Below are 14,733 nucleotides of genomic sequence, written 5' to 3' on the forward strand. Positions count from 1 at the left end.
GACACTGGTTCTCCTGCTAAAATTATATAATCTCTAATACTTGGTCAATATTGCTCTAAAGAAGGTTGGGAATACGTGATTCTTTAAATAGATAATGCAAATAGGCATGTATGTTCAATAACTAGTAAATACTAAACCAGCATCTTCCAGGGCACTTAGGTATTTCTGGTACTGGAGTATATTCATTCAGTGTTACATCTGAAGTACAGTGGAGATTCTCTTCGTTCAGAATAGGTACACCCATTCTTTTTCTCTTAGCTTTACTAAAGGTAATGGTCCAGAAAAAATATAAGAGTATTTCTGTGAGTATTTTAGTATAGAAAGTATGTTATTAGTTAACTAACCCAAATGTAAGAAGTAGATTTAATTAATTTGTAGCCATTAAGGGCTTGACCATGGAATGGCTTCAGCAACCTGATCTTTACTCAGCAAAGCATTTTAATATACATACATCACTGTAAGAAAAGATGCTGTATCCCTTAGTACAACTATGTACATTCCTACAGCAAAGCTCGAGTTGAATTTCTTGACTGGCATTGATATAAGCCTATTAGAACTGAAGTGTGGTACTGCTCCAGAATGCTTAAAATCACACACTCATGAAAAAGCAACATTACACAGTGCAAAGCTGGGTATCAGAAAGTAAGATGTGTCAAAAATAGAGGCAGTGCACCCTTAATTGAGTCTTCTCATGTATTTGCATTGTCAGAATAAATCAGATCTGATATTGGGCCCTCAGGAGGATGTCTTAATTTCTGTAGACTGCCCATTACCATAGAAAAAAAAAGAACATTTGTTCTTTTTTTAAAGTACTTTGCTTCAAAAACTCAGTCTTACACATTAAATCCTGAAGAACAAATGGCATTCTGATCATGGATTTAAATTAAAATCAAAAGCTAGCAATAAAGTATCAAAAGTATTTCTTAAGTGATGCAGGAGCCTACCTAGCACTTATATAGTAAATTACATACTTATGGTTAGACAATGTTCTTTAGTCAACTGTCTGCCATTTTAGGTGCCTACAGGTAATCTTGAAGCCCCCTCATTAACAGAAGGTCTTGTCAGGAGTTTGGAGGATTTAGATTTTGGATACATGATGTTTACAGTAGCAGTTAGACATGAGACAGGTGCCTGCAGCCTTTTGATGATCTCTGTCCAAGTGCTCATTTGCAGTATGATTTAAATAAAGACATAAAAGAATCGATGCCTGGTAGTTAATAAACAGTTTACTCTGCCGTTGTCCTTGAGAGGAGTTAAGATGAACCAATACCATAGAGGACCGGCCTGTGAACCCCAGAGGAATGCATGCAGCCTTTCTAGGAAACCACCCAGTTCTCTTTCATTTGGACTTGCAGTAAGTCTCCCCTCCTCCGAGCACAGGAAATCATGTTCCCCTCTTGTTTTTCCTTCCAGACAACAGCCTCAAATTCCAATCACCACGGGAACAGGGGTTGTCTATCCTGGTGCTATTACCATGGCGACTACCACACCATCACCTCAGATGACATCAGATTGCTCGAGCACCTCTGCCAGCCCTGAGCCCAGCATCCCCGTCATTCAGAGCACTTACGGTATGAAGACGGACAGCGGAAGCCTTGCTGGAAATGAAATGATAAATGGAGAGGATGAAATAGAAATGTACGAGGACTATGAGGATGATCCCAAATCAGACTATAGTAGTGAAAATGAAGCCCATGAGGCAGTCAGTGCCAACTGAGGAGTGTTCACAGAATTAAAGTACTCGGACTCATCTGGGTTTTTTTGGGTTTTTTTGAACAAAAGTTCTTAAAGAGCCTGCATGCATGTGTGGCTCCTACAGTTACATCAGCAGAATGGTCTTAAATGTTTCTTAATGTGTGAGACAGATTGTTTCCCTAATTTTTCATGAACTTGGGTTTTTTGTTTTTGGTTTTTTTTTTAATTTAGATGAAGACGTATATTAAATATCAGACATCAGGACTTGAAAACTTATATGAATCAATAGCTGTCTTACAAGTCTTACCTTTTGTCTTTTTCCGTTTGGATGCTGATAAAGGTTTAAGTTACTGTTTTAGATGGGGGTTATACATTCTCACTCAGGTATGCTGTGCCAGCCTACAGGTTGTGAATGTGTTTTTATTCTGGATTATTTTAGAAAACAAAACCTGCAGATTTCATATTGTGAAACAGAACAAGTCCACAAGTGTGCACATCTGTGCATCATAGCTCGTCTTTAAAAAATAGTCTCTGAATTCCATTTTTTTCCATATGTATAGCTGAACTTCTGATGTGCCAAACTTTTCATAACTTTTGAATCTTAACATTTAAAAAAAAAAAAGTCTTAAAGGAGACACTGTAAAGTCTTAGACAATCCTTTGGCATCTTAAAACAATTATATATAAAACCTAATTTTTCCAGAATATGGTAAAGTACTCAGGAATCTGGAGACAGGATATTCTTAAGTAGTGAACATGGTTGCCATAGTGCATGTGCCCAATTGCTTTTGCCTCTTGATGTGCCATTAGTGTGAAATTTGAAGTAAGCACAAAAGAGCGATCACCAGCTATGGACGGGCCTGTCTTAGCAGTGTGAGGCCACCTGATTACATTCTCTACCCCTTTGCTTTTAACCCTTGCATTCAGTCTTAACACAATTTCTCTTAAATAATTTATTCATTCCAGAATGTCAAGGGTCCAAATACTTAATATTTATTTTTAAAAGTACTGTTGGTGGCATTACACTTACAATTCCTTATGGATATTTTAAAGACCCCCTTCTTCCTCCTCCCCTAAATTACACAAGTATATGAAAATAAAAGTGCACCTGCTACTAAAATGAACATGACATTTATGAGTGAGAAATTCAGTTGTTCCTGTAACACTGTATGTTCAAGGAGCACTTGGAAACAATGTAATGCAAAATAAAGTGAGTACTTTTATATGTACATACAGTAGAGATATTCCTAAAAAATTGTGTTTATGGTTACAAACCTCTATACTTAGACAGCAAAGGCAGATGCAAAATCCAAACTGCACGTAGAGTCCACCATGATGAATTTTTAGGGCCTGTAGAATCCTGCAGTGAATCATGGCTCCATCCATCATGTTCCTGTTGTCACCTGAAGGAACTGTTTGTTACCTTAAGTATTTATGCAGTGATTTATATGTGAGACTCGTAGTGGGGGAGGGAAGGCCACAAAACAATCTGATTTGCAAAGCTGGGAAAATGGTGCATCAAAAATATTTCTTGACCATTAGTCGTGTGGGAATGTGAACCAGATCTTGATGAACGATTGTCAAGTGCTTTGGGATCTTTGGATGTAAGGTGCTATAGAAACTAAAATTTTCATTTGTGTTACTGCTAGAAACAAAGCCTACAAAAAACAAAAAGAAAGCTAGAAACAAAGAAACAATTGCTACAGAAAATTCTGGGAAGTATACATGAGAAAGATACTCAAAGATTGCAAATTTATTAAATTTCAGAGACAGAAAAGAAATGGCATTTATTTTTTTCCCTTGCACTCCACTCCTGTTCACAAATACATCACTGTGTATGTATGCAGATCCAATGGGCCTGATGAATACATGTGCTGAAGCTCAGCTCGCTCAGCTTTTATTTTGAATTGGATATGTTCAGTACATCGGTGACAAATTCAGACTCAGGCTGAGAGGTAGGAGTGGGCCTAGAGCAGCTCCTCCTGAAGTCTGTGGGAATCTTCCCACAGAGCTGAATGGGCTTTGTTTAGGGCCCAGGCAATGCAAGAAGTATAGTGTTAATGCTGGCTGTCCTCGTGCCATCATCCCGTCTTGCAGAAATTCGTGTGAGCTGCAATGATGAGATGCTGCACCGGGAGTAGTCGTTTTCCTCATAGCCCCACTAACACCGGTTTGAGCAGAGGCAGCCATTGTCACCACTGTAGGAATCACGTTCAAGTGCGCGAGAACAACCCCCAGAACAAAGAAGATTGTTCAGTTTACAGGACAATTTATAAAGATAATGGCATAGAAACACAATGGTCAAATTTCTCTGACCATCCTGTAATTTGGAACAAAATGCTATATTTTTAATATTTATTTAAATGTGTTCTGAGTCCATGTCTAATAAGCAATAAACTGGTCTAGCCAAGACTTTAAAGGCATATGCTGTGTCGTTAGCTGGTGAGCGCCCTCTTTAAGCTGGCTAAGGTACTGATAGAAAGTGGGTTTTGTTCTTATAATTGCTTGGGAATTTAAAATGTTTTTAATACATTCAGCTCAGTTTGGGGGGAGGATACCATTGTTTCCTAAAAAAAGTGACTATTTATTAATGTCTTACATAATTCTCCAGTTAGAAGTTTCTCTCCCTCCCCCCATGTCACTTTCTTTCTCTCTTGCTCTCTTTTTTTCTGGTTTTGTTGCATAGGTAGAATGCTGTATTGCTAGCATTGTATTTTATGTAATTATTTTTTTGCACAAAGGCAAACATTTAGATTAGTTGGTTAATTTTTTTAAATTTTATGACCATGCCAAAATAATATTCTGCAGGCTTGTGGAGAACAAAGGACTGTTCTTTAGGACTGAAACTTGATTTTGCTTGTAGTACAAAAAAACACACACTCACAGATGTTGTTTCGTAAGTGTTATAAGCACTGGATATAAATGGTATTTTTTATCACTTCTGACTAATGTGAAACTGTTGTACGAAAACTACATGAACAAAAGTCATCTGTTTCGACTCGTGTGGGCCTGCCTCACAGTTGCCGGATTTGAGTCATTTTTATGTCTTGTTATTTCATTTATTTATGCAAAATACATGTATGTATGAACACTTTGTTTTAGCTCCAGCCCTGCCTCAGTGCTGATGCTCTGTACATTAAAGCCACATTCTTGAAAATGATTGGCTGTTCAGGAATCGCCAGCTGGTAAAAATTGCATTTATTGGCTGGGGGAGTGGGAGGAACATGTTCAAATCTGAATTGTGCCTATGAGCATTTTATTGTATTTATTAGCCGACATTGGCTCTAAAATGTCAGTAGAAATCAAGGAAGGACAATCATAAGGATAAAAAACAACATTTTTACTCTATTAATCGGAGCTCAAAACAAAGTTTTTGATGAATTTACCATCTCATTTTAGATTTTTTTTAAATTGTGTAAATATAACATAGGAAATAGAATTTTATTTTTTGTTCATGGATACTTAGTGAAGTATAAGTTATGTATTTACTTTTGTTCTATATCAGTGTATGTTGGTCCATATTAAATGCTGACAAGTCACTGTACCTCATGTAGATGCTGAATTTACACCCGCAGTGTGAGCGCAGTATTGTGGACCTGTAGCTGGGACAGCAAGATGCCTCACTTGTGCTCTCACTGATTTTTAATAGCATATTCCACAAACACAGAATACTTTCTTTTTAGAAAGTTGATACATTAAACATACCAAATTTCTGATACATTTGGTAGCAAACACAGTCTTCTGAATCCAAGTAAAACTGATGAAACATTTTACTTCTTAACAAGAACCGCATTTGGAAGACAAAAGCATATCCCTGGAAAGATTATCATGACTAAGATGGCCCTTGCAATGCAGTCAAGATTATGATATCAGACCTTTATTTTCTACATTCATTAAATCATGTTATTGTCATATTAGGCTATAATACCAAGGGAAATTGTTCACACAATACACAAAGAGGACTTGTGGAATTGCTTTTTAAGCGTTGTGCTTGAGCCCCCCTTAATAACTCTGACTGAAAAAAATAACAACTCCATTCAGGTAATGCACAAATATAGTAATACTATTTTCTCTGTGAACAGTTTATTTAATTAACAGATACAATATATTTTCTTTTTGGAAAAATATAAAATACTTATTTTCAAGAGAAGAACACTCCTGAAACAGTCTGATACCAGCTAGAATAGTTCACTTCATATTTCATAAAAATGGAAGGAAAAAGTCTTAACGGAAACAGAACTACTTTTCAGGGTTCAGGTTTACATGGAGAAATTGCTCTGATGAAGTGGCCTGATTCTGCTCTGCCTGTATGTTTGGGTATCACCATTTAGCTTGTGAAAACGCCTGCTGAGAATACATGGAATCGCAACGTGCTCCTAAATCAGTGTACTTAGGTGCAGCATGAGGCAGGGGGTGGGCAAAGATGGGATTGCTCCGGGATGGGGATGCGAATCAAACAGCAGCATTAGTCACAATAACTATGATACCCTGTGCAAAGAGTACAGCAGTCGGCTGTGGGCAGTTCCTGCTTTTGAGTACAAACACAACCACCTCCCAATGAAACCTAAAACAGTCCTCTCTCTGGGTTGGCTTTCTGGTTTTGGTTTTTGGTCCTATCAAAGGCACGGCATTTCAGAATCATTTCCTAGCAAAACATGCTACAAGATTAACACCCCCATTCTCCCCCAGCAAAACACTTATCTACCTGCTTAATTTTAAGCACGTTAGTACTTCCATGGCAGTCATGAGGACCAGTAAAGCGTTGGCGTTAAGCGGGGCAAATTTTGCTGAGCCAGGGCCACAGTGTGGACAACTGCCCTGGAGATGCAGCCAGCAGAATGTATGATAGAGTTCTTCATGTTTTTATGAGAAGTTAAAGAATGGGCTTGGACCCTTGGTATTTTGCATGCTTTTTTAAGATTCAAGTTGGCACTTAAGCATGTTCTTTTAAAAGAATAATACTATATGACCTCATTTGATCTTTTACAAAACACTCTTTTTCCTTTAAAAAAAAACTTCCCCCAAACCTTTTTTTTTTTTGTATAACCCATTAATATTTGTGATTCTTCTCAGATCAAACTACATTTTTGATATACTGTAATGTCCTGCTACAGAAGGGAAAAAAAATGTATATGCAAATAGATTTCATTTTAATCCATCGCCCTTTTTAACTACCAGGTTTGTTGGAAATGGTGACAAAGAAGTATTCTGAGATTTCACACACTGGGTAAAAAGGGGGTGGGGTGGGGTGAGCTGGGCTAAAGGAAAACTTATCAAATTGGTATTTATGGCAATATGAAAGCTATAAAGCAACTTAGTGACATGGCTTGCTTTGTAATTTCCGCTTTCTAAAAACCACAAGTGAGGTCCTTGGTGCTCTTGGAGTATGGGGAATGTGCAAATATTTAACTGTTTGTATGCTGCACATTGCAGACCTGCTAGTGTGCATTCTCCGTTTGTCTTCCTTTGTCATTTGTGTTTTGCTTTTTAGAAAGCAATGTTTTTTTTCTTGTACCCTTCTTCAGCTTGTAGCAAACTAGAATGCTTAGCATTTATGTTCATTCATTATTGTATTTCCCATGTAAAAATTTTTTTATTACATTAAGACAAGCTTATAAGCTGTTACTACATAACTTATCTTACTGTAACTCTTATTTCCTGACATTGTAATTTGTTTGTGATGTATATTGTGAGATTGTACTCTATGTTAATTTAATCAGCACAATTCACTGACATGCTGGACTGACATGCTAGCTGCTGTTTCAAATTGTAAAGTTTGTGTAGAGCTGTTGGGACAACTGAGACTCCTTGTCAAGGTACTATGCTTTGATTCCTATAGCAACACTGTGGGTGCAGCTCTTAATGCGAGGGCTGCTCGTTGGACACCCACTGGCTAACTTAATGGGCAGGTTTTCTTTGTAGAAATTCTATATACAATGCAGGTACCTACCTGGGCCCGTGGCCGGTAATGATTTGGGCGTTTAGAGGAAAAACTAGTGTCTATTGCTGCTTTGAATATGTTTTAAAGTCTGAAAATGTAAATAGTTTATCAAAAAAATCTTGTACAGTCCAGTGTAAAGTTTTTAAATGAACTTAAAGGTTGCCATCACATCTCACACTCTCCTCTTGATACAGTAAAAAAAAAAAAAAAAAAAAAGAAAAAAGTTTGCTAAGGATACTGATTTAATAAAAAAATCTGTTCTCAGTTTAAAAAAGAGAATAGTTATTCTTAGCTCTGCTTCATTGCATAAACAGACTTCTTGGATTATGTTGTGCAGTATTGACGTGAGGTAAATTAAATATTAAATAATCTTTCAGTGGTACTTTTAAGAGTCTTCTCCTCCTCTGCCTCAGTTATTAATGGAAAAGACAAAATTGAAAGACACTGTCCATATACAGTATGTTCTGGTGTATGTTGGCACCTTACCTACATGTTTTGGGTGGGGGGGATTTTTAAATTTTTTTTTTTTTTTTTTTTTTTTTTTTTGCACAAGGTGCTTTCCTGATATGTTAAACATGTCATCCTTGGGTGATACAGTATATGCCATGATAGGGGTTTAGACCCCTCAGGGGAGTGTCTATAAGACTGCCTATTTATGCTCATTTACCTCAAGACTGTCCTCTCTACCCTTAATCTATTCACCATCACTCCATCTTTTGTACTGCTGTTGACACTTACAAATTAAAGATAAATTTTGTTTTATGAGATGTGTGTGTGACTTCTTCTATGCATCCCTTATTACTTCTTTGAAGTTGGCATTAAAGATTGACCATGATGGGTTGATGGACAGCAAAATGCAACTAGGCATGCTCAGCTGGCCTCCTTTAATTTTAACAACTGAATCTTCCAGCTTTTAGGTTTTCCCCATGCCTTTCCATACTACAAAGGCATTTATCAGCTCTGAAATCCATTAACCCACATGCTGTACAAGACATGCATGATAACCGACCTAATTTGACAGTATTCACTGGGCACCATCACTTTTGTAAGCAGGAACTGCTGTTGGTAGCAACATAATCTCTGAAGGCTTTTTATTGAGTAGAAACAAGACAAAAAGTTTCTCATGTTTCTTCTTCCTTTGCCTTCCCCTTTTCTGCTGCATATAACATTAAACAAACTAACCAAAGTTGACAACAACAAAACCTATAGTTGCCATATTGCCATGTCTGTAAACTGCTGCCATTTGTGTATTATGATTGGCTTTTGACTTAGCAGTTAGTCACCGTTCTCATAGGAAAAGAGGAAGTTACATTGAAGTGTGCTGTGCTGTACAGACATGTAACAGAACATGTTGATTGTGCATTACAGCAGATTGCAGCCTAGTTTCAGTTATTGCACACACCACCCTGAAACACCTAAGTAGGAAAGAATCCTTACTTCCCTGGAGAGAGCACCATCCATGAAATTATTAAAAATTATATACTGCATTATGAATGTATGTGATGAAATACTTCAAGTTCAAAAATGGATGTAATGAAGTCGCTGACCAACAAGTTATAACAGATAAATGCATAAATACTGACTTGTGCCATTTAAGCTTTGGTTTCTGGTAAGCAATCAACTAGTCACTCAAACTGACACACTAAAGCAGTCTTGAGGAGAAAGCAGCAAAAAACTTGTATTTCTGCTACTGAATTCACAACAATTTGACAAAATGTGGCAATGGCCATACCATAATTTTGCAAAACAGAATTAGGCACTAGATCGCAGCCAGTCTGGCTTAAGCTACTAGGGCCAAAGGCACCTGGAGATGAAGCACCATGTCATTGGGCTTGAATTTAGCTTTCATACGATACACCTGAAATGGGGTCCAACACTCTGCTGCTGTATTTTCATATTGCTCCACTTAAGCCAACATGCCATCCAAATTTTAGCCTTTTCTCTGTTTTCTTCACCCATCCCCCCACCCCTTACCACGATATCCTTTTCTTGCTGCAGTCTGCAGCTGCAAATAGCGATCGGTAACCTGGGAAGCACTGATGGTGTCAGCTGGGTTGTTACATAGGTACAATAAAAACCAAGCGGAGGAATGGCATAAAAAATGTCGCTGCTGCTGTGGCAGTAAGAGACAAAGCATGTATTTGATGCCTTGAGATGCCAATCTAAAAAAATACACACAAATTACCATGCAGGACAGGGTGCCACCTCTGTGCATGCAACAAGCTTCTGGAGAAGGTAGTGTGTTGGAGGCTGCAGAGCAGCACTCGTTGTTCCTAGTGCCAAGAGGAGCAGCGTGGCCATGCAGAGGCACCGTCCTGTTTCCTCCCCTGGAGGACAGAACCTTTGAGCAGCTTGGTTGTATTGGCTTCCCCATGCTAGCCTTGTTGTTACTCTACGTGGCCATTTTAGACCTCAGAAATTTTACTAATAATACCATGTATGCATCAGGTCACTGCAAGGGAAGGAAAACACACTGCTGGGTGAGTAGTAACTAGGGCCCTCAGCCCCCTAGGTTACCGTTGTTACTCCAGTCATCACAGGAAGGATCTACCGCACTGCAAGCCAAGCCACTTCCCTGGCACCAAGCGAGTGACAGAGGACAACCAAGGTGAGAGCTGAGGTGCTCCTGCTGCTTGGGTCCATTCCCCTTCTCTCGGACGCATTTCTTCCTCTGGCTGAGCACCGAAATGCAGTCTCAGAGCACAGACTCTGCTCATCAGCTGTAGGCTCCTTGGGAGCCCTTAGGACTCACTGCAGTCAGGGGTTTCCAGAATTACAAAGTTCAGCATGACGGCTACTTCCACTGGGATTTTCGTGTGGCAATTAATTGCTACCACAGTAGCCCAACAGCAGCAGCTTGCAGGGGATGGGAGTGGGGGAGGAGGAAGGGGGAAAAAACAGTAGTTGATTTATTTCTTTAATATGTGGTTTACAATAGAAAATATGAGCTCCAGGTTGTATCTCTGAGCAGTTAATGACCAGCTGCGTTAAGGGCCTTCAAATACTGCCATTGGTCATTAACTGCCAGGAAGTATCCTTCCTGTCATCTATTATTGCTTAATTGTATAAAGACCCACTACAGTGGAGGACTGTTGAATCTGCAGATTAATTAGTATCTGACCCTTAGTAATTCCAATAATATCAAGGCCATTGCAGGTTAGCATTTGGGTACTCGACATGACAGTCCTTAACAAATTTCTTCAGAGCTGTTCTGCTTTATACTAATGCCCGTTGGATGATTGACACAGTAAAACATAATTGCCCTGTAAAAATCACTGTGGTCAGTTGTATTAAGAACTACTTAGGGACATTTAATTCACTTTGACACCACAGACTTAAAAAGCTTCTATACTTGTATTAAAACCTACTTAGAGGTCTGGTTGCTGTTGTAGCTCATCAGCAAAGGATCACTCGGTAAGAAAAAAGGTAATTATTAGAGCTTTAAATAATTTTCCTCAAGTAATGAAATTATAAAAGAAATGTATATTGATTATTTGGGTACTTTTTTGGTCACTCTTCTAGTTAATTAGCTACTAGCCGGACATGTGAAGAAACCAACTAATCATTTTAAATTAGGTTTCAAAAACGGGATATAAGCTCAAAGCCTGTAAATGTGAAGTACAAAACACCCCTGACTCTTGCATGATGTCTACAACATCCAGCTTCAATTTTCTGAATAAGGTACCTCGCACTTCAGACACGTGGCTAAGCTTGTTTTTAAGTCAGGCCACAGAGGGTTATCTTTGGAAATTGGGAAATATAAATGCTGTGCTATGATCCACAGCCATGCAGATCCCTAGCCTGCAAGACCATACAGTCAGCAAGTGGAATGGTATCTTGGCCACCAAGACCCCATGACGGTTAGTAAAGCTTTCAGAGCTACTGTACGTTCACAACTAACTAGTCACAAATAATCTACAGAACCGAAAATACAGCAACTGCCCTACTCGGTTAGATTACTAGTCCACCCTGGGCCAGTAGTTTTATGTTCAACAGTGGCAACTGGAGATAGCAGCTAATGAGAGCATCTGAGCCAGGCCAGCACCTCGTTCTCATATTCCGCAGCATCTACACTCTTTGTGTTGGGCTGCTAGTGGGTACAGCCCTTTTCCACTCAGGAACACAGTGTGGTATTTTGGGAGATGCAGTGGCTTGGGGACAAATCAGCAATTAAGTTTGCAGTCTGATCTTTCAGTGAAGGGCCTTGATAAGGACTTTTTCAACAGGCCTGGAAGAGAATCAGAGAACCCCAAAAGTCCATCTATGTTCAACTGAACTGCCAAGTGCATCATATGATCTAAAATATTTAAGACAGTAAACTTCCCCCATTTTTTGCAGGATCTTGTTAAACTTAACGGACTTAATGCACAAAAGCCGGAGATCATCAATTTTAATGATCAAATTACTTAATCACAATGAAATATCTTCTATTCAGACATCAGGGAATCCACGCTTGATGGAAGACTTCGTTTGTTCTAGAATACTGCAGCTGCTGGAAAACCAAAGGGTAAGTGTGCTGGAGAGGGAAAAAGAAATCCCCCCAAACCCACCCACCTACCCAAAAAAGAAAAGCAACCCTTTTGCCACACGGTGTGGTGTCATGCAGGAAAAAGGGGTTTGCGGAAAACCTTTGATTACAAACTGCCTCGTTTGAGGAGTGAGTGTAGAGACTAGCAACCTGTTCTGGTTTTCACAACTACAATATGCGTTGAAAGAAAAAAGCAAGGGCCAGCTGGTACATGTGGTCTTGTCTGTACGGCTTCTGCTGCGGGCAGAGCCCATGGAATGCTCCAACACTGCTGGGATTTTGTGACTCCAGATACAGCAGGGAAACACGGGACATCCCAGCAGCTTTCCCTTATTTTAAGGAAAAAATGGCTTATTTCAAGGAAAATGAGTAAGCGTAGATTTCCACATTGTGCTGTTTCACTGAACCACAGCGATCTGTGTGAGGGACGGCATCACCTTGCTTCTCCCGTGCGTGTGCACGTGTAATAGTTTATAAAAGATTAACGGCTCTTTTATCATACGATAAAATGTTTAATGATCTCTTGCTGTACTTGCAATTTATCAGTTGTTTCAGGTGGGCCTCTACCAAGACAAAGTTCTGAGCAGGTTAATGTCAACGGTGATTCCTCCCGCGGCCGGCAGGGCAGGGGGCACAGCTCCCGCCTGGCGCAGGGCGCAACGCTCCGTCCCGAGGGGCCGCCGGGCCGGGGGCTGCCGCCACCCCGCAGCTTCCCGAGCCGCAGGGCAGCGCCGAGCGCCCGCCTCGCCTCACCTCACCGCCTCACCTCACCGCCTCACCTCACCGCCTCACCTCACCGCCTCACCTCACCGCCTCACCTCACCGCCTCACCTCACCGCCTCGCGGCGCCGCTTCCCGCCCAGGGCCGCCCAACGGCCCGGCGCGCGCCCGGGGCCAACCGTTGATAACGGCCGGCGCTGAGGGGAGCGTCTGCCGCCGTCCTTCGCCGCCGCTCCCGCATGGGCTCCCCGCCCGCGGCTCTTCCCGCCGCCACCCATTCCCCCTGCGGGGCAGCGGCTGCGGGGGAAGGGGGCACATACGGCCCCCCGGCCGCGCCCCGGCTGGGCACTGGGCACGTTCGGTCTGAGGGGCAGCAGGTAGCTGTGGCGGGATTTGCGCCGTTGCACCCGCTGTGGGCGATGGCAGCGGGTGGCCGGGGCTGTGGGCAGCCCCCTGGGGGTGCGCGGGAGGGCTGGTGTCATTGGGAGGGGGCGCGGGGGGCACGGAGCCAGCGCCGTGGCTCTGGCGGTGTTGCTGGCCACAGAAGAGCCTTCAGAAAGGCCTCAGAACGGGTGCAGGAAAGCCCCGTCTTTCTGCCTTGTGCAGTGTGGTAGTCACAAGGCATGAACAGTCAGAGAAACTTTGATGCCTCAGCTTACGGCTTCAAATTTTGACCCAGCTTCTGTGTTTTCCTACTACAGCCTTTGCCGCTGAGGAGTTTGTGTTCCATGTGTGCCCACCTCCCGCGGGGCTGGGGGGGTTGCGGGGGCTGGGGGGGTGCAGGGGCTGGGGGTGCAGGCTGAGCCGCGGGCCCGACCCTTGAGGCGCCACCACACCGGTGACTGGTTGGACTGAGCCGATGCAAAGGGCCGAAGGAACCAAGTGCCCCCAGCTGGCACGGATGCTGAGCTCGTGGGACAAACCTTCCCGGGCATAAAGTTGGCAGAGTTAATTGAGAATGTGAAGTTTGATAATTTGTCCAGCTTTTTCTGTCTTTTCTCACAGCAGAAAAAGGAAAAGGCAGAGGTTGGAGCATTTTCTTATGTTCGCCTCACAATGTTCTCTAGGGTGTAATCGGGGGGAAAAAAAAAGCCCAAAACGAAAGGAAAGGAGAGCTCTAGTGTAACTGAGCAACCCTGGTAGGCACCCTACCCAGCAGGGTGTTTGGGAAGTGCTGAGGCTATGTGTGATGAGCTCATTAGCACAGATTTTTGATAACTTGTTTGGTGAGAGCGAGAGTGGAGTTATAAAAGTACACTGTTTGGTCAAAACCTCATGGTATAAAGGTCAGTGAATGATTTTAAATAATCTGGTTACTTTTTTTTTTTTTCCCCCAGTTGACAGGTTGCTGCTTTGAAGTTCTGAGTACGTCCTGCTGCCACTCGTGTCACGGGAAGTGGATAGCTGGTTCGGTGCTTGGCCGTAAGTGCACAGTATTTTCCCAGATACAATCTTAGCACTCATATTATATGTTCCATGTCTCAGACAATGATTCATAAAGCTACCTTCCCTGATTTAACCCCTCCTTAAAAATCTTTAGACTGATCATGCTTAAAGACAGCGTGATCTTTTACAACCTTTTGATGTTTTATACTGCAAGGAGTTTGTGATTGAATTGCAAGCCAAACAGATCAGACAATATGCAGACTTAAGATGCCTCAAAGAATTGTGGGTTGTGAAGAACTTCAGATTGATTTAGTTATTTATTAATTTTAAGGTGATGAAATAGTGGATTTCCACAACAATAAGACTATGCGTGGAAACAGTCTGCTTTTCCCCAAGCTTCAAAGACAGTGAAATTCTGAAATAAACATAAAGCACTCGTGAAATAATGAGAAGAAAAATCACGT

The 14,733-nt window shown here is 41.4% G+C and overlaps 1 protein-coding gene and 1 long non-coding RNA gene across 14 annotated transcripts in view; both read left to right on the plus strand.

The window, feature by feature from the left end:
* SOX6 (SRY-box transcription factor 6) overlaps positions 1 to 8,397 on the plus strand; it is a 375,778-nt gene extending 367,381 nt beyond the window's left edge. For all 13 annotated transcript variants that reach the window (XM_055814310.1, XM_055814313.1, XM_055814314.1 and 10 more), the window contains one exon: positions 1,414 to 8,397. In XM_055814310.1, the coding sequence (XP_055670285.1) occupies positions 1,414 to 1,717 (304 nt within the window). In that variant the 3' untranslated portion in view covers positions 1,718 to 8,397. The remainder of the gene's footprint in view (positions 1 to 1,413) is intronic.
* A 4,654-nt stretch (positions 8,398 to 13,051) lies between these two features.
* LOC129785213 (uncharacterized) overlaps positions 13,052 to 14,733 on the plus strand; it is a 55,831-nt gene continuing 54,149 nt past the window's right edge. The window contains exons 1-2 of the long non-coding RNA XR_008748894.1: positions 13,052 to 13,260; positions 14,221 to 14,305. This is a non-coding gene — a long non-coding RNA (uncharacterized LOC129785213). The remainder of the gene's footprint in view (positions 13,261 to 14,220; positions 14,306 to 14,733) is intronic.

Source organism: Falco peregrinus, chromosome 9, assembly GCF_023634155.1.
Source record: "Falco peregrinus isolate bFalPer1 chromosome 9, bFalPer1.pri, whole genome shotgun sequence".
NCBI classification, from domain to species: domain Eukaryota; kingdom Metazoa; phylum Chordata; class Aves; order Falconiformes; family Falconidae; genus Falco; species Falco peregrinus.